Raw genomic sequence first — 26,861 nt, forward strand, 5'->3', positions numbered from 1 at the left:
CAAATATGCAGAGGCTGTGAAAATATATAAGGATGGAAGAGAAAATGAAGACATTGGTACAAATAGAGAAGGAACGGGGTCACATCAGGAAAAAACAGGAATGGCAATGGACAGGATAGTGCTTTTGTAGCATACGTCATAAATTGTTCAGAACAGGCAAAAACAAAAACAGAGAAGATAAAAATCATAGTTAAGGCAGCAGCTAAATTCTTAAACATGAGAGATTTGTCATGGGAAAAGATACATGCTGATCTTAACCATGGAGAAGGGAGTGCAGATACAGCTTCTCAAAGCATTACTTACTGTTGATAATTCAATGGAATGCTAGAAGTTTGTTAGCAAATGGATTTGAGTTTAAGGGATATATTGATAAACTAGGAAAGAAACCAGATATCATTTGTGTTCAGGAAACATGGCTGAAAAATAATCTGGATTTTATTATTAAAGGATATAATACTGTAATGAAGTGACGGTGGATGAATGTGTTGTTATGAGTGGCGTGGGTGGAGTGGAGGAGTGGGTTGAGTTTAGTGAGTGTTTTCACCTGATCACTGATGAATGGGAAGGTCCAGGAAGCTGTAATTATTGTAAATTTCAATGTCACCCGAGGGATTAAAAAAGAGAGGTGAGCACAGTGAAGGGGGGTCTGAGAAGTGGGCTGTTGTTGCAAATGCCTACTGCACTCAAGGTTGGGGGGTGGGTGCCGTTCGCATGCTAATTAGGGCTGCCGGCGGTGAAGATAGTCTAGCGGGTTAACCGATAGATAAGGCCGGGTATAGGAGTGCGTGGACAGCGCGGCTTCTCAGCAAGGGGTGCTCCGTTCCCGCTATAGTTCGGAGGCCTTCTGAGCGCTGGACTGGCGTCTGATTTTTCCCCTTGCCAACCAGCGCCAAAGCCTAGACCCCGGGGGAGGGTCTTACATCCTGGGAGAGTTAAGTGTTGAATTTTAGAAGTATTATTGTGTGTGTGTGTGTGTGTGTGTGAGTGTGTGATTTGCTTTAAAGCTGGTAGTGTAATCATTTCATAACGGGGTGGGAGGGTTAATTATGATGAACTAAACCTTTGTGTAGTAGTCGGAGGGCGTCTTAGGTTTGAAGTTCACGTGCATTTTGAACGTGTGCAGTGTCCTACGGGATTGACGTGTGTGTATTATAGCGTTGCTTATTTATGACGGTGTTTTCTGTGGAGCATGATCTCTTGTGGTGTAATTCGCCCCTGATTTGCATACGTGTTTGGTAATTCAAGAGCCTGAACCACTCTGAAATGTTTGGTCACTACCTGAATTGTATCAAATAAAGATTATTTTTTTGTAGCTCTGTGGTGCTGCTTGCTTTTGTAGAGTGAATTACTCTAGCTGTGACAATTTGACAACACTAGCCTAGGTTCATTACAATACCATACGTGAGGATAGAAGGAATGGAATAGGGGGGGGGGATGTGCAATATTTATTAAAGAGGGTATAGTATATAGGAGGTTAAAAACAACACAAGAATTAGAGGTAATAGTAGTTGAAGTATGGAACAAGAAAGAAAAGATCAAAGTGATTAACTTTTATAACCCATGTAAAAAACTAGAGAGAGTACAACTAGAATCAATACTGGAGAAGTGGAGAGGAAAAATTATTTGGTGCGGGGATTTTAATGCACATAGTAAGGTATGGGGTGAAAAAGAAGATTTTAATGGAGAAATTTTGGAAGAAATATTGGATGAAAAAGAATTAGTATGTCTAAATGATGGATCTGGTACAAGAATAAATTTAAGTAAGGGTATAGAGACTGCAATAGATCTTACGTTGGTGTCCCAGTCTTTGGTAGGGATAAGTAGTTGGGAAGTAAATAAGGAAAGTACTATAGGGAGCGATCATTTTCCTATATACATAGAAATTGGAATAGAAAGGAGTGTGCAAAAGGAAGAGAGAGTAACTAGGTGGAAATTTGAGGAAGCAGATTGGGACAAATTTAGAATATTGTCTAAAGAAAAATTAAAGGAGGTTTGTATAAATCAGGGAGTTGATGATCTTAATGAAGAAATAAGTAGTATTATTTTAGGTGCAGCAAAAGAGTCGATACCAAAAAGAGGAGGCAGTAGTAGAAAAAGAATCGTTCCGTGGTGGACACAAGAATGCACAAAGGTAATTAAAGAGAGAAATAAAGCATTTAAAATTCTGAAAAGAACACATAACTTCCAGAATTTAATTGAGTATAAGAGGAAGCAAGCTGTAGTAAGGAAGACAATAAAGGGAGTTAAGAAAAACTTTTGGGGGAAGTATTGTGAATCTCTAGGAAGAAGTACACCATTAGATAAAGTGTGGGGTATGATTAAGAAAATGTCAGGAAATAAAAGAGAATATGGTTATCCTATAATGAAAGAAGGAGAAAAAGTAATATTAGAGAGCAAAGGTAAAGCAGAGTTGCTGGCAAGGACATTTGTTAAAATACATAGTAATAGTAATTTGAGTAATGAGGAAACGATACAGAGGGAGAGAACAATAAGAGATAGTGTTGAAGTAATACTGGATGGTGAGGACAATGGAAGTACCATAAATGTGATGTTTACAAAGGATGAGTTGAATAATGTGTTAAGAAAATCAGGAAAAACAGCGCAAGGTAATGATTAAATAAGTTATTGTATGATAAAAAATCTAAGTGCTGAGAGTAAAGAAACGTTATTAAAGTTATATAATAAGGTATGGGAAGTAGGTTGTTTGCCAAAACAGTGGAAAGAATCAATTATTGTTCCTATATGTAAACCAGGTAAGGACCCAAGTTTGGCAGAAAGTTATAGACCTATTGCTTTAACTTCACATGTAGGGAAAATTATGGAAAAAATTATAAATGAAAGATTAAAGTATTATTTGGAGAAAATGGAATTGATAAAGGTTTACCAGAGTGGGTTTAGAAAAGGACGAAGCACAATAGATCCAGCTATATGTTTAGAGAATGAAATTAGAAAAGCTCAAGTTAATAAAGAAAGAGTATTATCTGTATTTTTTGATGTTGAGAAGGCCTACGACATGTTGTGGAAACAAGGACTTATGATCAAGATTTATCAATTGGGAATAAGAGGGAGAATTTATAGTTGGATCAAAAATTTTCTAACGGATAGGTGGATCGCAGTAAGAATAGGGACAGAATTGAGTACAAAGTATTTCAACGCGTTCTCATCCCAAAGCGCCATATAGGACGCTTTTGCAAAAGCGTAAATATCCAACGCACATGGCACCCTTTAACGTCTAATGAGACGCTTCGGTTAATGGTTAAGTTTAGGTATGGTGTGGGGTAAGGGTTAGACCACTAGGGGGCGCCATCTGCCCAAATATATCTGCGTCTCATTTCACGTTAAAGGGTGCCATGTGCGTTGGATATTTACGCTTTTGCAAAAGCGTCCTATATGGCGCTTTGGGATGAGAGTGGAAAATGGAACTCCTCAAGGGAGTATAGTTAGTCCAGTTTTGTTTTCAATTATGATAAATGAAGTGTTTAGTAAAGTTGATAGATCTATAAGTGTTGCTTTATTTGCAGATGATGGTGTGATGTGGAAAAAGGGAAGGAATATAGATTATATAGTAAGGAAAATGCAAGAGGCAATTGGGAAGGTAGAGAATTGGGGAATGGAATGGGGTTTTAGGTTTTCAGTGGCAAAGACCAAAGTAATCTGTTTTTCTCGAAGGATAAATCAAGAACAGTTTCAACTTAAACTTTATAACAAAAATCTAGAGAGAGTGGAATGTTTTAAATATCTCGGGATATGGTTTGATAGAAAACTTAACTGGAAAATACATATTGAGAAAGTTGTTGAGAAATGTAAAAGAATATTGAATGTAGTAAGATGTCTGAGAGGTAGAGAGTGGGGAGAAAGTAGGAACTCTTTGAAAGTAGTTTATATTGGATTAATTAGGGCAGTTATAGATTATGGATGTACAGTTTATCAGTCTGCTTCAAGCACTTTACTAAAAAAGTTGGATGTAATTCAAAGTCAGGCGTTAAGACTCTGTTGTGGTGCTTTTAAAACAACCCCAGTAGCGGCTTTACAAGTAGAAATGAATGAGATGCCATTGGAGATTAGAAGAAATCAGATAGCATTAACATACTGGGCAAATTTAAAAGGGCATAAGGAAATTCACCCGACTCAGAAGGTGTTACAACCATGTCAAGAAAAGGAAAGACGACAGATTAAGAGTTTTGGATGGATAATAAGGGATGCAGTCGATGAGATAGGGATAGGAGATATGGTGGTAAGTCCAATTGTGCCATTATCTAATGTTCCACCTTGGCTATTAGGGGAGATGGAGGTAGATCTGCACCTTTTAGAGTGGAAAAAAGAGAACAGAAGTAATAGCTGTCAGGTTAGTAAATACATAGAGGAGAATTATTCTAGGTTTATGAAGATATATAAAGATGCATCAAAAACAGAAGGTAATAGAGTAGGAGCTGCGTTTATTATACCAGAAGTTAATGTTATGTTAAATAAGAGAATAAATGATAAAATGTCAGTGTATACAGGAGAAATGCTGGCCATTCTCTTAGCCCTTGAGTGGGTTGAAATTAGTAGGCCAAGGGAAGTGTTAATAGGGTCAGATTCAAGTAGTGCATTAATCAGTATTAAGAACATGAAATCAGAAACAAGACAGGATATTTTGTTGGAAATAGCCCAAGCGGTTTATAGAATGAATAAAGTAGGAGTAATAATAAAATTCATTTGGATTCCAGCCCATATAGGAGTAGAAGGAAATGAAATTGCGGACAAATATGCCAAAAATGCAACCAAAAAATCAGAAACAGATATGGTAATAAGTTATAGTAAGGCGGAAGTTAAAAGCATAATCAAAGAAGAAATGAAGAAGAAGTGGCAAGAGGAGTGGAATAAAGAAACAAAAGCAAGAATGTATTACAGTATCCAGAAGAGGGTAGGAGGTATGAGGGAAAATAATAGGAATAAAAGGGAAGATGACATTATTTCAAGAATGAGATTTGGGCATACTGGATTGAATAGTACACTGAAGTTATTAGGGAAACATGAAACTGGGATGTGTGAGGTCTGTAATATCAATGAAACAGTAGAGCATGTTATTATTTATTGTCAAAAGTATAAAGAGGAAAGGATGAGGCTGAGAAACTGGTTGAGAAAAGAAAAAATTAGATTGGATTTGAAGGAATTATTACAAATGAATTCAGGGCATGTAGGATATAGAGCCATATTTGTCTTTTTGAATAAAACAGGTCTTAGTAGAAGGATATAAATTTTGTTGTCTTAGGAAATTGTATTTATTGATAATGTATGAATATTAATGATGTTAATGAATATTTATTAAAGTTATTTATTGGTGTTATTATGGTTTTATGTATTTAAAGGGCAGTGAGGAAAAGCCATTTTGATCCACACTCCATATCAGAAGGTGGCGGTAATGCACACCTAAAAGTTGTTTGCCAACCGCCAATAAAAAAGAAGAAGAAGAAGAAGAAGAAGAAGAAGAAGAAGAAGAAAATGGATTAAAATGTTGCAACTGTGGAGGTGCTCACAGTGCAGCATATGGAGGATGTGAGGTACAAATTGAAGCAAGAGAAGTACAAAAATACAAGACGGAGCATAAAGTCACCTATGCGGAAGCAGTGAAGATCTGCAAAAGTAAGGAGGACAGGAGGGAAGAGAGGAGGGATAATCTCAACCAAGATTCAAGGAACAAAATCGAGAAAACTAAGGAACCAGAGCAACAGTTTGTGATAAAAGAAAATACATTAATAATGACTAAAGATAACTTTCTAGCCTTTATTGTTAAGGTAATTAATGTCACTGCTATGTTGCCAAGCAGATCGGCAAAGATTAAAACAATTCTAGAAGCTGCTTCAGAATTTCTAGGGATCTCTGGGATTTCAGTAAGTGCAATACATGAAATTCTAACCAGAGCAACATCAGTAGAAGTTGCACAAGTTTCTGAGTAGATTAATGGTGATACATGTAATGCAATGGAACGCAAGGAGCCTTGTAGCAAATGGTCAAGAATTTAAAAAAATTGTATTGGATTTGGATCATAAGCCAAGTATAATTTGTGTTCAAGAGTCTTGGCTCAAGCCAAACCTGCAATTTGCATTACCAGGATATAAGTCTATTCGAAAGGATAGAGTTGGGAAACAAGGGGGAGGGGTGGTAACTTTTATAAAAGAAGGAACTGTATATAGGGAATTATGTGAGGTAAAAGATATGGAATGTGTAGTGGTAGAAATATATTTTAGAGAAGATTCAATTGTAGTATATAATTTTTATAATCCATGTAAGAAGATATCAATAAAATTGTTTGAAAAGATTAAGAAAGAGAAAAAAGAATTATGGTGTGGTGATTTTAATGCTCATAATTGGTTATGGGGGAGTAAAAATACAGATTATAATGGGGAAGTAATAGAACAGCTCATGGACGAAAGATCATTAGTTTGTTTAAAGTCCCCGTGAAATCAAAATTGAACCTATTTACTTTGTTAGCGCATATTACTAGTCTTGTGATGAACAATTAATCCGTGCAAGTAAAAATATATTTAAAAAATGTTTTACCTTGGTAATCTTTAATCAAAATCTGAAAAGTTACTTCCGGTCTGGAACAGTTTCTTTTTCTGATGACGTAGGTTTCACAACTTAGGTGGGGAAACGCTTAACCACTCCCCTCAAACCGTTAGTTTGCTATGAGCGAGAGATGGAGAGGAGGAGCGCTAGAGTAAAACCCTGCCCTCTGTTCAATATTCCGTTTCACTTGGAAATACGTCACAGCACTGGAGAAAAATCGTTTGCAACTTCCGGTTCACGGGGACTTTAAACACAGGAGAAGGAACTAGGTATAATATAACAGAGAATTCGGTATCAAGTATAGATTTAACATTAATAACAAATAGTATGGCTGAATTATGTGAATGGAAAATTAATGGGGAGAACACGGTTGGAAGTGACCATTTCCCAATTATTTGTAAAATGAATGTAGATAATAATCCAGAATATGTACTACAAAAGAAATGGTTGTATGAGAAGGCAGATTGGAATTCTTTCAGTAAGCATTGTGAAGAAAATAAAGATTTAAAGTCCCCGTGAACCGGAAGTTGCAAACGATTTTTCTCCAGTGCTGTGACGTATTTCCAAGTGAAACGGAATATTGAACAGAGGGCAGGGTTTTACTCTAGCGCTCCTCCTCTCCATCTCTCGCTCATAGTAAACTAACGGTTTGAGGGGAGTAGTTAAGCGTTTCCCCACCCAAACTGTGAAACCTACGTCATCAGAAAAATAAACCGTTCCAGACCGGAAGTAACTTTTCAGATTTTGATTAAAGATTACTAAGGTAAAACATTTTTTAAATATATTTTTACTTGCACAGAATAATTGTTCACCACAAGACTAGTAATATGCGCTAACAAAGTAAATAGGTTCAATTTTGATTTCACGGGGACTTTAATGGTAGAAGATTCAGTAGAAACATTTTGCGATTCAATTACAAGTATAATTAAAGCTGCAAGCAGCATTTAGCGGGGTTCAAGCAGTTTAGGCCTTGAAGGCCTTTAAGCACAAAAGCATCAAAAGACATTAAGTGTTATGTAGAAAGCATGATTTACCATGATATACCATATTTAGAGTCAAGTATATCTCCATCTTTGTTCAAAGTAAAAAAAAATGATCATACTTTATGATGCTAGTTTAAATTTAAAAAGAAAAAAAAAATTAAAAGGAAATTTCTTTGGCATTTCTTTCTTTTTGTTGTATCTAAAATGAACCGAACCATGACACCAATGTATCGCACACAAAATTGTATACACTGAACTGTGAATTTTGTGGACTGTTGCACCCTACCGTTTCTTTTGGGATGAATGATTCAAAAATGATTCAATTTCCGCAATTTGTGAAGAAAAATAAAAACTTTCAAACCCAAGGCCATCCTTAAAAATATTTTGGTTTGCAGTAACAGCAATTTTTTTTAAAAAAAGGGTCGGTAGGTAGGTCTATATTTTTTTTTCCAAGATTCGGTGTAAAAAAAAAAAGGTACAATTTTGGAGATGGTGATCGTGAATTTAAAAAAAAAAGGCATATTGTGACGTCACTGACTGGGTCTTCAAACTGTGCATCCGCCGCTATAGGTGTTAATGCAAAATACGACCAGTTACATTTTAGGCTAGTCACAAAATGTATAAAATATCTATTTGGTATGCATATATACATGAGATAAGCAAAAACAAGTACAAACACATGGTCAAACAAAGAATACAATTGAACAAAGATACAAATTAGCCTATATACACAGTGCTTTAATTTCAGGAAGGTCTAAAATTAGCTACTTTTCAGTTAAGTCTGTCGCTCTCTCTGAAAAGAAATTTAATTTAGCTAGTAATCAAATGTAAAATGACACTGCATAGTTTATCATAGTTAGATTAATGCTTATTAAAGTTTAAGTTATTCATTCAAGAGCTGTGAGTGATTTTTATCTGCCTTTTGTTGTTTGATTCGCATTGGCTCAATCGTCACGTTTATTAGACTACTGCCCCTTTAAGACCGAATGCAGAACTCTACTGTAATAGATGACTGATGCACCATCATTTTCTCTCAACTATTTACGTCCAATTAAGACATAAACTGTGTTTAAATGAATCTCAGAGCAGGTAATTTTATATTTTATGTATATTTGATGGTTTAGATGCGCACATGAAGCCCAAATGAGGCGATAGCCTACTTTTCTTGTCTCGTTTTAGTGCATTTCGGGTCGCGCGTAGTGAACAGCAGACTTTTGTGCTTTTAATAGCTCTTTTAATGATTGAACGCGTCCGCAGTTTAGCAACAGTACAGACTGCATTTTACAACAATCACCGATCGTGCTGATTCTGACGGTAGGCTACGTTTGGGGTTCAGGAAGAAATGACAGCGCAACACTGTGAAGGGACTGGTCTGGGAGGGAAGGAAGTTGCGCTAGACAGAATGCGTCTGTAATGGTTTCATCTCAAATATCTTCTTTTTATAATCTTTGAAAGCAGAAATCTAAAATACAATTAGAATAATATCCCAGATCTAAAGTGTAACCACGTTTTGTCCTCATTGTCACTCATTAAGCAGGGCTGTCGTGCTGTGCGCGCTGTGGCTCCGGGTGAGAGATCGCTCTCTCTTCTGGACTGCGAATAGCAAAATTGCATCACAGACAAATTGTTTAATATTTTTATTATATATAGAAATGGTTGATATTCAGCCCCGTTGCCCTTTTAAGCGGGTACCAAGCGGGAACACTGAAACGAGCGAACGTACAAGCCATACAGTGACACGCGTAACGTTAAACCAATGGTGTAAACATAATCTGATGACTATGACGCCACGGGTTTTTATTTAAGAAAGAACGTAGCCTACGTTTGTAGGCTATGTAGACACAAGCAACTTTCACAATACTAACTAAAATATAATTAATATTATTTTATTGAATTTGAATTAGTCGTTTGAAGAGTAAAAAAAAAATCGGTCGGTCTGAACGCAGGTTACAACCGGCAAGTCGGTCGGACTAAAAGGAAAAAAAAAAAAAAAAATTGGGTCGGCCCTAAATTGACAGGGTCGGTCGGGTTACGGCAAACAAGAATATTTTTAAGGGTGGCCTAATACTGGAATACAAATGGATTCTGATTCTGAATCCAATACAAATGGAATCCAATATTGGATTTGACTCAAAACACAATGCTTCACAATTCCTCCCAATAATCCACCTTGACTTTCAGGAGTAGATGGAAAATATTGGAAATGGAAAACACCATTCACAGCCAATACAGGCAATTTACCATTGGAAATGCATGGTTTTAAAGATTTTTAACAGTTAAAGCGCCACCTATGGTTCGATCTCCATGAAACTGTGCATGCTTCTTCAGCATGTTATGTCACATACGCTCATCAATTTTTGTTTTTATTTATTATTTATAGGCTTTTGAATGAGTGCATAAAGACAAAAAATATAAGAATAAGAATGTAGCCTACTGATGAAAGATTGTGTCTGCTTTGTTTTATAAGAAATATTTCTGTGTCAAGAATTCCAAATTTCCTGTACTCTCAAATTTTGTATAGTAGTGCTACTCATGTTTTAACACCAGGCATGCATAAAAGAGATGTTTCCTGTTTCAAAATCCACTACAAAACATTGGACTGTAATGTATAGAAGAATGAAACTATGGAAGGATTTACCATTGATATTACACATTTTCTAATTAGGAAAATTACTTTAAAGGTGAAACTATTTTAAAGGTGACATCTGTCAAAAAAAATCAAATCATACTCCATATTCCATACAGATGGGCGCAGTATACCTCCAGAAAGTGAGTTGTGTAGCGGCCGCGCTCATGTGCACTCTCACGTCTTCAAACAACACAGGTGAGCGCTGTTTTGCTCCCTCTACCTAGTGCATATTAATCAAATCATTTGACACGATAGTAAAAGGTTGGAAGGCCGCAGTTTCACGTGTAGCATTTGGATACGAGCCAATCCGAGGCATGCATCTTGTCCGGCTGGAGCCAAGGATTCCAACGATGTAAGACACTTGAGCCTACGCCCGACGGTTGAGGAGTTATGAGCCATTTCGTACTTTTGCCCGCTGTAGCGCCCCCGTCAGGCCGATCGGGGCGCGCCTTTGTGACGCTGTCGGCGGATATGAGTACTACCAGCCCACAAAGTTTCAGGTCTCTAGGACTTACGGTTCGTCCTGCACGATCAGTTTTACATGGAGAATGTTGCATTATGGGTAAATTAACAATAACAATAGGGTTTCAGCACTTCGTGCTTGAACCCCTAATAATGGAAGCTGCAACATTGTATATACCACAAAGAATGGCAGGTCAGAAAAACAAAAATATTCCATGGTGGAAGGAAGAGTGCAGTCATGCAATTAAAGAAAGGAATAAGGCATTTAAACAACTCAGGGAAAATATGAGTATGAGCAATCTGTTGGAATATAAGAAAGCAAGAGCTAAAACAAGAAGAATAATTAAAAATGCAAAGAGAAATGGATGGAGAGAATTTTGTTCTACCATAGGAAAAGATACGCCTATGGATAAAATATGGAATATGTTAAGGAGTATGAATGGAAAAGGAAAGAAGTCAGCTACAATTCCTGTTTTAATTGAAGAAGAAAACATTGCAGTAGTAGATATAGATAAAGCAAACATGTTAGGTAAGGTTTTAGAAAGAGCACATAGAATAGAATTGGGGGAAGAATATGAGATAAGGAAAAAGGAAATTTTAGATAAAAACCCAGATATTATGAAGAAAAGAATGAGCAATAAGAGCTGTATGGATTTAGAGTTTTCACTTACTGAACTGAAAGTAGCGTTACAAAAATGTGCAAATACCACTCCTGGGATTGATAAAGTAAGTTATACAATGATAAAGCATTTGTCAGATTGTATGTTATTAAAGATACTTGAGTTGTATAACAAAATATGGACGGAAGGAATTATTCCAAAAATATGGAAGAAAGCTGTAGTAATCCCAATTGTTAAGCCAGGAAAAAATTCAACAAACCCAGGAAGTTATCGTCCAATTGCACTGACTTCAAATTTATGTAAATTAATGGAAAAGATTATTGTTCATAGATTAACATATGATCTAGAGAAAAGGGGTACATTTAGTAAGTTCCAATGTGGATTTAGAGGCAAGAGATCAACAATGGATGCATTAATCAAGATCAGTAATGAAGTAGAGAAGACGATAACTATGAAAGGAATTATGGCAGTAGTGTATTTTGATATAGAAAAAGCGTATGATACGGTATGGAGAGAAGGGTTGTTAATTAAAGCATCAAGGATAGGAATAGATGGAAATATGTATAATTGGTTATGTCAATTTTTGTATGAAAGAACATTTGTAGTTCAAGTGGGAGCCTGTCAATCGTTAAATTATACGGCAGAAAATGGCTCTTTTTAACATTATGATTAATGATATTTTTGATAATTTCGGATATGGTGTGGGATGTGCATTGTATGCTGATGATGGGGCTATTTGGAAGAGAGGAAGAAATACAAAACAAGTGATTTCAGGGATTCAAATTAAAAAGGTGGAAGATTGGAGTATAGAATGGAGTTTTAAAATTTCTACTAGTAAATCATGTTTCATGATATTTAGCAGGAAAAAAGATTTTAAGGAAATTGAATTAGTTTTATATGGGAAACCTTTAGAACAAGTTAAAACATTTAAATATTTGGGAATGTGGTTAGATGGGAGATATACATGGAAAAAACATATTGAGGAAATTGATAAAAAATGCAGGAGGATCTTAAATGTGATGAGGGCAATAGCTGGGAAAGAATGGGGAGCAGAAAGAGACTCAATGCTAACAATATATCAAGCCTTGATCAGATCAACAATTGATTATGGTAGCATAATTAATGGGTCAGCTTCAGAAACATTATTAAAAAGTATAGATAGAATTCAATATAGAGCTCTTAGAATATGTTTAGGAGCAATTAAAACAACACCGGTTAATGCATTATTAGTAGAAGTGAATGAAATGCCATTGAAATTAAGGAGAGAGAAATTGTCTTTGGTATTTTGGACATCTTTAAAGAGTTACACTGGAGAAAATATAGCTAAAGATATTTTAAATAATTGTTGGGAATACTGTAATACCGAGAGAGGAGGATATGGATGGAAGATAAATAAGTTAACAAAGAAATATAAGATTGCAAATATTGAATGTAGTAAGTCTCCTATATGGGGAGAGGTTCCGAAATGGATTATACCTGAGGTTAGAATTGATTTAGGAATATTAGATAAGAAACGGGAATGGGAGGAAATGGGTATGTTGGAATATAAAGTTAAAAAGTACATACAGGAAAGATTCTATGCAAGTATGCACATTTACACTGATTGATCTAAAGATCCAAGAACAGGAATTACGGGAATAGGAGTGTAGATCTCAGAGTTTAAAATATCAATATCGAAACGACTAACATCTAAACTGTCAATATATACGGTGGAAATGGTTGCTATTATAATAGGATTAACATGGGTAGAGGAGGTAAGACCAGACAGAATAGTGATATGCTCTGATTCTGCTTCTGTTTTAACATCACTAGTTACTCATTGTACGGCCAGAGAAGATTTGATGAGTGAAATATTATCATTATTATGGAGAATACAAAGAAAAGGGGTAGAAATTGGGTTCTGTTGGGTACCAGCGCATGTAGGAGTAGCTGGTAATGAATTTGCTGATGAATTAGCAAAAAATGCTTTAAAAAGGGAAGAAATAGATTTTAATATTCCATTAAGTAAAAGTGAAGTTAAAACTATTATTAAGGAAAATATTATCAAAGAGTGGCAGGAAAACTGGAATACAGATAATAAAGGGCGGTATTTATATAATATTAAAAAAATGGTAGAATCTAAGAAAAGTATAAATTGTAGAAATAGAAAAGAAGAAGTCATATTGACTAGGATGAGACTTGGTCACTCAAGATTGAATGCAACACTCTTTATAATTGGAGCTCATGAGACTGGTTTATGTGAGAATTGTGGGGAGAAAGAAACAGTGGAGCATGTGTTATATGATTGTAAAAGGTATGAAGAGGAAAGAAAGGATTTGATAACCTATTTAAATGGAAAAGGGAAAGTTAATAAGGATTTGGCATATTTGTTGGGTTATGAGTTTAATAAAGATAGAGTAGGATATAGAATACTAATAGAATATAATATAGTACTGGATTAAGTGAAAGGATTTAAATATAGAATAAGGATGCTTTGATCTATTCCAGATTTTATAGTCCTGTCTGTAGGAGCTGAACACGCAGCGACAGGTGGGCTATGGGAAATGGAATGAGATGAAGCATCAAATGATTAAATAAGGATGGATATTTGAGGAAGAAGTAAAGAAATAATAAAATAAGGAAAATCTGATCATAAGAAATCGTGACTGCATAACAGCAAAGGTAGGTGGCGATATGCACTAAGATTGCAACGCGCCAAAAAACGAAAGAAGAAGAAGAAGAAGAAGAAGAAGAAGAAGAAGAAGAAGATGGCGCCGGCCATATTAACACATGTGGAGATGGAGGCAAACGTTGTCCGATACACGATTTTATTTTTTGATCAGTACTTTTGTCTTAAGGCTTAATCTTTTGCAGCCCGTGCCTCAATAGCGCCCGTTAGAGGTGTACAAATAATCGATATCACGCAAGTCTACGAATACATGACAATTCACATGTCATAAATTAAATAATGGCTTTAAGAAGCGAAGACGTCAGAACGCAAATTGAGTCGGCGAACACGCAGCAGAGCGTACCGGTTGTGGCGCCCGTTAGCGATCTTATCGACTTGGACCCGCATTCAGAGCTGTTCCTCGAAACTCCTCCGCCTGATGTTGTAAGCTCTATCAATGCTTGCTTTGAGCAGTTCACCAGCACCTTTGAAAGGAGACGAGATGCTTCAGTCCCCAGATCTTCCTCGGACAGGTAAAAAAAAAAAAAAAGTAAATATGGACATGGAAACTATGCTGTGCTGCTTCTCATCCTCTTTTAAAGTCTCGCTGGCTGCAGTAAATCATTTTGGTCCCTTAACTCATCTTTGATCATCAAAATGACATATTTAAAGCTTTTCCCCTTTGAAAAATATTTATTCGTGCCTTAAAATTGCTTCATTTAGTTTACGCGGATTAAAGGAATAGTTCACCATTGACTGCTATAACTTACCATGGTAACGTTACCAATGAAGTCAATGCCTGCCTACCGTCAACTGTCTAGTTACCATCAACATTCTTCAAAATATCTTAAATGCTGCGTCTCATTCGCCACTCATATGTAGGTCCACTCTTTTTGTGAAGAGAAAGTACATACTTTTGAGTGTGTATTAGAAGAGTAGACACACTCCAGGGAGTGGGACATACTCTCTCTCAAGCATTAGTTACACGCATCCTGTCAGGTAAACTGATCTGTCAATCACCTTGTCAAAGATACAATTTTCCACAATTAATTGCCTATTGTATTGGAGAGAAATGCAGCAGCACTTTATCTGCCAGTCGCGGGTCTTTCATGCAGAGGCTCTCCTCTATTCAGCCAGTCTTTGTGTAACCAGGCTAAAAACTCATAGAGATTAAAATTTATTTTACAAGAGTGACCTGTAAAATGTGGTTAAAGAATTACCAAAGACCCTTAGAGAAGCTAACATCACGCTTATATTGAAGAGAGGTAAAAATCCTGATTTATGTTCTTCTTATAGGCCAATAGCATTACTGAATGTGGACCGGAAATTGCTTTCTAAAATTTTAGCATTGCGTCTTGAAAAAATTCTTCCTACAATAATCGGGATCGATCAAACAGGATTTATACAGGGTAGAAAATAACTCATCTGATAATATAAGACGACTTTTAAATATTATATATGCCTTCAAAGGGAAATCCATAGATGGGCTAGTGCTTTCTTTGGATGCAGAGAAGGCGTTTGATCGTATTGAGTGGTCCTACCTTTTCTTTGTTTTGGAAAAGTTTGGTCTTGGTGAAAATTTTCTGCAATGGATTAGAGTGCTATAGACTGACCCACGCTCTGCCGTATTAACAAATGGCTTCCTTCAGATCTGATTATTTTCCTATACATAGAGGCACCATGCAGGGTTGCCCCTTGTCACCACTTTTGTTTGCGATGGCCATAGAGCCTCTAGCTGAAGCAATCACATCGTCAACATCTATTTCGGGTTTGCAGATAGGACTTATATTAAACATCACAAGATTGCGCTCTACACTGATGATGTACTGCTTTTTTAATCTGAGCCCGAGAAGTCAGTTCCTGCTCTGATCAATTTGATCAACAAGTATAGTACCTTTTCTGGTTATAAAATTAATTTAGCTAAATCCGAAGCTATGCCTTACGTACTCTCATATCCATACCTAACATTACACTCTGTTTTCCTTTTAAGTGGTCGCCCCTAGGCTTTATTGATCTTGGCATTTCTATTTCTTCGTCCTTGAAGCAGATGTATGATTCTAATTTTGTTCCTTTATTTGAGAAAATACGGCTAGACTTAGAACGTCAGTTCCTTGCCAGTATCTTGGCTAGGTCGAATAGCACTTATAAAGATGATTGTTTTACCAAAACTATTATACCCTGTTCGAATGGTTCCTATTCTATTTTCAAATAGGACATTAAAGGGCCTTAACAGCTGGCTAACTTCCTTTATATGGAGTAAGCGTTGGCCTAGACTAAAAATGTCAGTACTCTATCTTCCAAGTTCTATGGGGGGGGGGGGGGGGGGGGGTTGGATTTTCCTAATATTAAGATGTATCAGTTAAGTTCTTATCTGAAATTAGGGCTGGGCGATAAAACGATAACGATAATTATCGGGATATAATTTTCCTCGATAAAACGATATCAAGAGGTCGATAAATGTTCGGTAATGTTTATGCGTCAAAAGCGGAACGAAACTCATTTAAACCGCGCGCGCCACACGGAGCATTTATCCGCTCGGGTCAAAGTCCAACTGGCAGTGCCATAGATATCATATAGAGACTAGATACCCTATTGGCCGCTGGAAAACGAGAAATCCGGCCGCCATCTTGAACCGGTCGTATTCCTAGTCTCGTTGCGTGGCAGCAGATGAGATGCCAGAGCACTGTGGAGCATTTTCCTGTTCTAATCGCCGGACCACCGAAAATAGGGCTTTTCACAAGTCTTAACATTACTGTACTATTGGTTGTATTTTGTGAATAGAATATTACCAGATAATTGAGCAGGAGCAAGGATATTTGCTATTACTGTAATGAAATCGTTGTGAAATGCTGTTTACTGCATCAGCCGGTGTTCACCCGGCATGGAGAGATGGGGTAACTGTTAAAGTAATAGCCTAACTACAAGAACTTCTAGGTTATCAGATAAGCATTCAACTGCCCTGTTGTATAGGTTATTTGTGTTTGCGCACATCAGGAAGCAACATAATGTACGCATGAGACAGCGATGCGCAAATTGAGTTACCCCTCCAACTTCTAGTTTTATTGATAACCTATATATGATCACATGCGATTTGGCTATTGATATTACAGAAGTCCTGTGGTAAAATTACATTAACTTACTCCATCTACCCTTGTAAAGTTAATCCGAATAGGGAATTATTGTTTTTTATACAATAAAAAAGGTATAGCCTATACCGTATAGGCTTAATGTTGTCCGAATTTACTTTTTAGAAATTACTGATGCAAACACGTTGAAAAGCTTCTTCTCCATTTTTATTGCTGAGTTTGGTGGATTCAGTGGCTGCGTTCTGTGTATGTGTGTGTGTGTGTGTGTGTGTGTGTGTGTGTGTGTGTGTGTGTGTGTGTGTGTGTGTGTGTGTGTGTGTGTGTGTGTGTGTGTGTGTGTGTGAGAGAGAGAGAGAGAGAGAGAGAGTGAGTGAGTGAGTGTGAGTGAGTAAAGGCGGGCATACACTGTGCGATTTTCGTCCGATTTTGAGCCGAATTCTGACTCGTGCGACTCATTTTCGTGTCGGACCGATTTTCAGCTTTGTCGTGCGTCGTTTGTCGTGCAGTGTTCGTGCAGTGTACAGGGAGAAACGAGAGGCGATTAACCTCTCACGATCGACAATCGGATGGTCGGATGAATTTCTGGCATGTCAGAAATTTTGGTCGCTCCTCGTGACTATATCGCACAGTTGAAGCAAAGCTACGAACCGATTGCCCTAAACTCAGTGTTTTTTCCCTCACTGCACCTGCGTGAAAACAGAAGTTTAACCATTTCATCTGCAGCAAAAATAAAATTAAAATAAAAACGAGCTACAAATTACTGTTGCTTACCTCCAGTTCGTGTTGCAAAATGGATAATATTACCCACCGTCTTCAAGCCACCTGATATGTAACACCTCTTTTATTATTTTGTCAAACAATGTTTTTGAAATAAACCTGTTTTTAATTTTCATTGATGATTAATAATGGCAATGTTCGGACATATTATAGACTGTTAATAGTTATTTTATATGTATATAATTCATTGTAATCGACCTAAATGTTTTAGACAATTTTTAATGAGGAGTAAGATTAATATTTTATTATCCTCACAGCACGTTGGCTATGTGCTGTGAAAATATTGCGTGGCAAATTAATTATAATAGCGGATCAATTTAATAGTAAAATTAGCCTATAGGCCTCCCCTAATAATGATAATATAATAATAATAATAATAATAATTAAATGCATAAATTGAAAAATACTAAATCATCTTGATACTGATAGCAGATGCTTGTTTTGACAATATCTCTGGATACATACACGTAAATAGGCGCAATCCAGGGGGTTATCGCAGATATTACACGTATAGTGTGAGCAGTGAAGTCGCAGCTCGACGATCGGACCGTACAGTGTGAGCACATAAATCCTGAACTTTGGCTTTGCATCGCATGCAATTTACTCGTTCAGTGTGAGTAGGTACCTTGCTGAAATCGCACAGACATCGCACAGTGTATGCCCACCTTAAGTGTGTGTCTGTGTGTATGTGCGTGTGTCAATCATAAATCGTTTCTTCAACTTATTAAAATATCTTACTTTACTGCTACTATCTGTTTCTGCGACTTTATTATATTTATAGTGTGTGATTTATAAAATACATTATAAATATACAGTAGGTAGACAACCAGAATGTGGTTTTTACCGCCGCAGGTTTGCCGCGGCGGTAAAAGTTGAGGTGTATTTGCTGCCTTTGGCCGCTAAGAGGCGCTACAATCACAGACTTTGAAAAGTGTCCGTTTTTTGTGTAATCTTCAGCTGCGCCGCGGCTCTTTCAGAGCGATTGAAAGATGGTAGCAGATTAATTCAAGTGAAACGTTGTTAAATTAATTAATTAATCACAATACTGAAATTAAATTGAAAAGATAATGAAACCTTAAAACATTGCAGTCGAAACATATTAGGTACATCAATGAGGCTTTACAATCGTATAAGACAACATTGCGATAGCTGTGTGGTTAACACATCATCCTCAACCTTGCGATAGCTGTGTGGTTAACGCATCATCCTCAACCTCATCGACTTCCAAACGACGCGAGATCGAACCTCGTTACATGCTGTTGGCCGACAGCTTTTATGTTTTAGCCTACCGTTCTTGAAGCTTAAATAGATAGCTGTTTATTAGCGAGTTTATTAACTGTTTATTTAGGCCTACTTATAGTGTCCGACTTAATTTGCCACTTCTCATTGAGAGCTGAGGTAGCAGATAAATTCAAGGTTAACACTCTAGCCTGTAAGGGGTGGGACATGTCCCTTTTTGACAGTGTCGATATTGTCCCCACCACTTTTGAAAGCTAACCGCATTCGTTTCATTCATCTAGCGCTGCAATGTGTTGTCTTCAATCGGACGCACGCTGCAATCAGTTGTGGAGGTTTCATTCGTTCCGGTGAAATCACAAATCAATCCGTCCCCTCAGTTTATAAACTGTAGGCTACTCACGGATTCTTAAACTGTTCCCTCGGTTTAACAATTCGTGCCTACGGATTCATAAACCATACCCACGAGTTCCTAATCCGTGTTCTCAGATTTGTAAACCGTTTGTAAATCTGTACCCACAAATTCATAAACTGTGCCCACGCTTTCGCAATCCGTACTCGCGGGTTTGTGGCTCGTCCCCGAGAATGTGCCGCATGATTCAAACAGGCCTCCTGTTTAGATGCGGGATGCATTGTTTTTAAAAGGACTCTTACTTACAAAAAAATAAATAAATAAATATAGCCTAACACAAACACAAAGTTATAGGCCTATACAAATAAAACATTCATAAATTGTTTTATGATTAACATATTCATTTTTTAAGTGAACTCATTTAAAGTTATAAACGCAAATAATAGGCCTAATAATAATATGCTATTATTATTACATTTAGGCTACATAGGCCTACTGCATTTAGATAGGCCTATAAGACGCTTTTATCAAAAAAAGAAAAAAGAAAAAAAGAAACAAAGCAATTCGTCAAATGTCAGTCATAATACAGGTTAGACAATAATAAAACAGGGCTGAGATTATCACAAATAGGCCTAAACACAAGATTTTGACGCATAGGCTATCCAAGTGTTTGTGCACAAAAAAATAAATAACATTGACTTTTTGCCTTTATTAAACATTTAAAATATTCGCAAATTAATATGAAAAAAAAAATAGATTTTACTTTCTAAAAACTATATTTTGCAGTGCTAAATGAGAAGAGCATGTCTCGGGAAGCATAGAGTGAGATGATTTATAGGTGATTTATAGGCTAATCATAATAAATGTGTCTGAAAAATAACGACGTTTTCTTGTTATTGTGAGTTTACACAAATAAAAGTAGTTGCAAATAATTACGTATTTTTTTCCCGCTAGATTATTTTAAATTGTTCCACTGTTGATAACATGCAAGTGTTTGCGGCCGCGGCAGTGACATGCATGTGCGCGCTTCACACAAACAGTTGGATATGCTTAAAAACCTGTTTGTTTGTTAGAATCTTAGCCCATTATTATTGTCTAAGACTGACATTTGACGAATTGCTTTGTTCTTTTTTTTGTGGATTAAAAAGCGTCTTCTAAATAGGGTAGCCTAAATGCATTTTGATTTGTTAGCTAATTATTATTTACGTTTATTACTATGAATGAGTTCACCGAAGACAGTAATATATTTAACATAAAATAATTTTAAACTTATAAACAAACCTTTTGCAGTTTTTGAACTGTGTTATTATTAGCCTATTTTATTTTTATTTTTTCGCTTATTATAGTAGGCTACTGAGCTTTTTCCTCTAAAAATTTACTTTAAAGATAAAAGTATCCTAAATGTATTTTTTTTTTTAAATACAAGAAATTATCCATTTTAAAAAAGGATTTTAAAAACAATGCAATGCATCCCGCATCTAAACAGGAGGCCTGGTTGAATCATGCGGCACACTCTGGGGGACGAGCCACAAATCCGAGTCCGGATTGCGAAAGCGTGGGCACGGTTTATGAATTTTTGGGCACAGATTGCAAAAACTGAGGGCACGGTTTAAAAATCTAAGAGCACGGATTAGGAACTCGTGGGTACAGTTTATTAATCCGTTGTGATAAAGTGCAGTTATGTTTCTAACGTTAGTGTTTTGGAGCAATTGAATGCCTTCAAACAAAAGCTACCGAGGAATCGTCAAGAAAAGTAAAGGCCAGTTTTAAAGTTTCACAAAAAATGAACCATGTTCAATTTGTAGCCTATAGCCTACATTGTTCTTGAATTGTTCGAAGAAAAAACGACATACTAGAAACGCCAGCCATCTCAGGAGCTGCTTTGATTAGGTACGCTCATAGCGTTTAAAAAAACGCGGTGCTCCCATTGAAAACAATTGAAAACATATACGCCAGGCGTGTGGAAAAACACTTTGGTGGATACACGGCCTGTCAAGTGGGGGAGGGTGCATATTTGCATTTGAATGTTGTGTTACATTCTAAAACATTTAACGTGTGACGCACACACACAACTGCACATGCACACACACACACACAGGGCTTACATTCTGTTTGACTGTGTTATTGTTGCAAACATGCTGCTCTAAACTCTAATATACTAGTGTTTTTTTGTCGGTGTCAGCAGCAAAGATAAAGTTGATGATGCTGACTCGCCTTCACAGTGAACGCGCATAGGCCTAAACGCATAGGCTACTTCAAATTAGCCTACTTACGCAGAGAGTTGCCAATTTATTTTCGTTTTTAAATGTTTTGTTTTAAAGTAGACATTTAAAGCTTTCTAGTTCTCGCAGGCAAGAATCGCGGTGTTTCGGTTATGAGACACGCTCCAGTTCACACACGCGCCTCTGTGTCCTGATTATAGCCTATTGTCTGATATTTACTTATAATGTGTTAATCCAGTCAATTTGTTGATGAAACATTAATTAAAATGAAGATAGAATTTATCTGAAACGAAATTTACAAGCTTTCTACAAAACAAAACTTAATTGGTGGTCAAAATCATGTCTGACCCACAAATATTTTCCGATATATTGGGTAGCTTTAGATCCTATCTTACTCATCTCATGCGGTTCACTTTTCATATAGCCTACTCAACATAGATGAAATAATAAAAATAAGTAACATAATATTATTAAACATAAATGCGTTTATTTAGTGTTTTGGAAAAAAAAAGAAAAAAAAGAACTTTTAATTTATCATTAACAATATTGTTGTTTGACTTAATAATCATTGTTCAACATGTTCAGACTGAACCAATAAAACATTTAATTTGAATATTCACAAAATGTGTGGGTCTAGGTAAAAAATGTAGTTTTCCTAAAAACTATTGAAATGGATTTATAGTGTTTTGGAATACAAGCAAAAAAAAACAACAACTAAATGGTGTAGGCTACTGTAACAGTTTTAGAACTAGACAAATCTTTCTGCATACCTAAATATAAAGTTTAACTACAATTATCCATGTTGAATCGGGCTTCGAACCCATGTCATTATCATGTTCTAACCGTAAGTTCTACCACTCGGCCATGTGTTCACTCACGGGAAAATGCCCAATGTTTCTCCAGTGAGTATTCGCTCAAATGAGCAGGAAAAAGTTTTGTCGTTAACCTATTGTGAGTGTAAGCCGACTTTACACGAAAACGTACACCTTTTAAAGTTTAAAAGATGATTTTATTTTAGCTGTTATGAGAAAAATAAATTCAAACCGCCGCGTTTGTCGAACACAATTAATGCCAGAATAAAACCTGATTTTAGAATATAGGGCTACACTGGGCGTGGTGTGTCAAAAAATACTCAATTATAAACTTCAATATTTCGTGACATTTTAAATAGTCGTGAATCAATGTATTAAGGCCACTGAAACTGAAACTGACATCTCTCAATACAGGAGCAGAAGCGCTGGTTCTGATTTTATTATTTGTTGTTTAAACATGCGTGTTGCATATTTAAAAATAAATATATATATATACACTCACCGGCCACTTTATTAGGTACACCTGTCCAACTGCTCGTTAACACTTAATTTCTAAGCAGCCAATCACATGGCGGCAACTCAGTGCATTAAGGCATGTAGACATGGTCAAGACAATCTCCTGCAGTTCAAACCGAGCATCAGTATGGGGAAGAAAGGTGATTTGAGTGACTTTGAACGTGGCATGATTGTTGGTGCCAGAAGGGCTGGTCTGAGTATTTCAGAAACTGCTAATCTACTGGGATTTTCACGCACAACCATCTCTAGGGTTTACAGAGAATGGTCCGAAAAAGAAAAAACATCCAGTGAGCGGCAGTTCTGTGGGCGGAAATGCCTTGTTGATGCCAGAGGTCAGAAGAGAATGGCCAGACTGGTTCGAGCTGATAAAAGGGCAACAGTGACTCAAATAACCACCCGTTACAACCAAGGTGGGCAGAAGAGCATCTCTGAACGCACAGTACGTCGAACTTTGAGGCAGATGGGCTACAGCAGCAGAAGACCACACCGGGTGCTACTCCTTTCAGCTAAGAACAGGAAACTGAGGCTACAATTTGCACAAGCTCATCGAAATTGGACAATAGAAGATTGGAAAAACGTTGCCTGGTCTGATGAGTCTCGATTTCTGCTGTGACATTCGGATGGTAGGGTCAGAATTTGGCGTCTACAACATGAAAGCATGGATCCATCCTGCCTTGTATCAACGGTTCAGGCTGGTGGTGGTGGTGTCATGGTGTGGGGAATATTTTCTTGGCACTCTTTGGGCCCCTTGGTACCAATTGAGCATCGTTGCAACGCCACAGCCTACCTGAGTATTGTTGCTGACCATGTCCATCCCTTTATGACCACAATGTACCCAACTTCTGATGGCTACTTTCAGCAGGATAATGCGCCATGTCATTAAGCTGGAATCATCTCAGACTGGTTTCTTGAACATGACAATGAGTTCGCTGTACTCAAATGGCCTCCACAGTCACCAGATCTCAATCCAATAGAGCATCTTTGGGATGTGGTGGAACGGGAGATTCGCATCATGGATGTGCAGCCGACAAATCTGCGGCAACTGTGTGATGCCATCATGTCAATATGGACCAAACTCCCTGAGGAATGCTTCCAGCACCTTGTTGAATCTATGCCACGAAGAATTGAGGCAGTTCTGAAGGCAAAAGGGGGTCCAACCCGTTACTAACATGGGGTACCTAATAAAGTGGCCGGTGAGTGTATATGCTATATATTGGTCTAGGCTAATTATAGCATTGATTACTGTGGAGGGGGGATATTTTTTTAATTCTACATGATGGAACCCCATTAAGTTTTATTTTCTATATTTTTTGCATAACTGCTTTTGAAGATGTATATTCAGTCAATCTGTTGGAAGAGATTTGTTCCTTAGTGTAAAATAGAAATGCATGGTTATTTCATTTTATAAATATAAGCAAAAAAAAAAAAACTAAATGGAGTTTTAGAACAAATCTTTCTGCATTAATAGCCTAAATATAAAATACAACTACTGTAAGTTTGATCAAGCTTCGAACCCATGTGTTTGGAATGGTAGAACCGTAGGCCTATGTTCTACCATTCGCTCTCATGAGAAAGAAAAAGGTTTGTTGTTATGCCTATTGTGAATGTAGGCCTGGGCTACTTTAGGCTACATGAAAAAGGAGACCTCTTACAGTTTTAAAATATGATTTTATTATAGCTGTGATGAGAAAAATAAATTCAAGTGAGCACCGCCGCGTTTGTCGAAGAATATTAAGGCCACTGAAACTGAAACGCGCGCTGCATGTTATGTCTCAATACAGGGGCAGAAGCGCTGGTTCAGATTTTATTAGGCTATTTGTTGTTTAAACGTGCGTGTTGCATATTTAATATATATATATGTATATGTAGGCTATATGTATATATACACATATTTGATATTGTCTTAGAGGGGGAAATACCCACCGGCAATTCGCAACTTGCTTAGCTTGGTTATGTTTTTTTTTTTTTTTTTTTTTTTAAATCTACATGGAATTTTTTTTTTTTTATATATAACTGCTTTTGAAGATGTAAATTCAGTCAATCTATTGGAAGAGATTTGTTCCTTAAATGTAAAATAGAAATGCAAGGTAATTTTATGTTTACGCGGGATTTGAAACAGTGTCATCAAAATAAGTGTACCAAAGTTCTACCACTCGACCACGACATTTCTCACTGACAAAAGCCCAGATGTTCGGTTGTTCAGCAGTCAGTGTGCGCGGTGCGCACGCGAGAGAAGCTCTCTTCAGTCTTTGCATTCCTCAATAGCGTCATTGGGCAGCACTTTAATTATTTTCGCTGACTGCGAGATAGGCCTATTTTAACTTTTGATTAATAAAATGTTCTCCTATAGCCTAAAAGTTTATATTCTAGTTAAAGCTATATTCCATTTAAAATGTAGGCTACATACGTTTTGCTTTCGCTTAATGTCCCTTTGCGCCACCTGGTGGTCATTTCTCCACCGACTTTGAAATACTGCTGGTTTATTTTTGCCGCGGTAGATTTACCGTGGCACTTGCCGCGGCGGTAAACGACATTCTGGTTGTCCACCTACTGTATACTGAACCATAACCAGATTTTTCGTTTCTTGGGCGTCAAATAAAATAACAATGACTCTGAATTGTATTCACCAAAATCGGGATGTTGTCTGTCCAAGTGTTTCCATGAAAGCATCAAATGGATAGGATAATGGCATCTGTGAGAAAGATGGTTAAATCTGCAAAGACTGCCTTTAAAGAGAATGCAGCAAAATATCTAACTGCCCTGACTTGTAGGCCTATAGCTACAGGAAATGTTAGTGATGTTGTTGTTTTTTTTGTTCTTTTTTTTGTCAAAGATGTTATAATCTTTAACAAAACGTTTAACATTATTTGACAAGCACGAATACACAAATACATGGACACAAAAGACACCAATGCAATTTATTTTTGTTCTATAATATTTATTCTTTTTAATTTAGTATTTTGAGACAATTTAAATGAATTTATTCATATTTATGCAATATTTATGGTTTATTTTTGCCCTAGAAAAATATATATTATTTTCTATATATATATTATTTTCTTCAAAAAAATATTAATGCAGTATTTTAGTTTAATATAGAGTCTAGGCCTTCAGAAAAAAAAGATTTTTTGAAGAAAATTAGCACCATCTGGTTACAGTATAGAGAAAAGGGGTAGAATCATGGTGTAACCACTTGATGGCATGTACAGCTCTCTATAGAGAGGCATGTGAATTCCCCAGCTGTTTATGAACACATTTTTGTTGTTGTTGTTGTTGGTGGATTTTTATATATAGTTGAAACAATCTCAAAAACTATTTCTTATAAAAAAAATGACAAAAAAACAAATATTCACAATTTTTTTTTCTTTTTTTTTTTCAATTTCCCATTCATTTCCTATGGGGTCATTTTTGATCAAAGACCACAAGTGTGACTATTTTTTTTTAAGACCACTTAGCATGCTCAGATCATGACCTCAATTTTTTTGTGTGTTCACATACATAATGCCATAAAAGTCACCAAGTTTCGTAACATCGCGATGAAGCTGTGATTTTTTTTAAAAATTCAAAACATACTTTTTGTAATCAAAATTTATTGGTGTGTGTATAAAAGTGTGTTTGTATGTGTGTGTGTGTGTTGGTGGGTGTGTCTGTTTTGCACTCTAGATGTTGTAGAGTGTCACCCCTTTCTTGCGGTGTACTTTTTTTTTTTAGAATTGTGGCCGATTTGTAGATTGTACAAAAATTCAGAGAATTTTTTTTTGTATCAATTTCCCATTCATTTCCTATGGGTTGTCATTTTTGACAGAAGAGCAAAAGTGTGACTCATTTTTTTATGACCACTTAAATTGCTCGAATCATGACCTCAATTTTTTTGTGTGTTCACATACCAAATGCCATAAAAGTCACCAAGTTTCGTAATTTTCAATTTTAAATATTCAAAACAGATTTCTTTAATCACAATTTATTG

At 36.5% G+C, this 26,861-nt stretch overlaps 1 protein-coding gene and 1 long non-coding RNA gene across 2 annotated transcripts in view; both read left to right on the top strand.

The window, feature by feature from the left end:
* The first annotated feature begins 273 nt into the window (after nucleotides 1–273).
* LOC120489821 (uncharacterized) lies at nucleotides 274–7,423 on the top strand. The gene is made up of 2 exons (XR_016168246.1): nucleotides 274–2,131; nucleotides 5,352–7,423. It is a non-coding gene; the product is annotated as an uncharacterized LOC120489821 (long non-coding RNA).
* Nucleotides 7,424–13,813: 6,390 nt separating this feature from the next.
* Nucleotides 13,814–26,861, top strand: part of pho (phoenix) — a 46,023-nt gene continuing 32,975 nt past the window's right edge. The window contains 1 exon segment of the mRNA XM_039690673.2: nucleotides 13,814–14,426. Within this exon segment, the coding sequence (XP_039546607.2) occupies nucleotides 14,194–14,426 (233 nt within the window). The 5' untranslated portion in view covers nucleotides 13,814–14,193.

Source organism: Pimephales promelas, chromosome 4, assembly GCF_988280905.1.
Source record: "Pimephales promelas chromosome 4, fPimPro1.hap1.1, whole genome shotgun sequence".
NCBI lineage: Eukaryota > Metazoa > Chordata > Actinopteri > Cypriniformes > Leuciscidae > Pimephales > Pimephales promelas.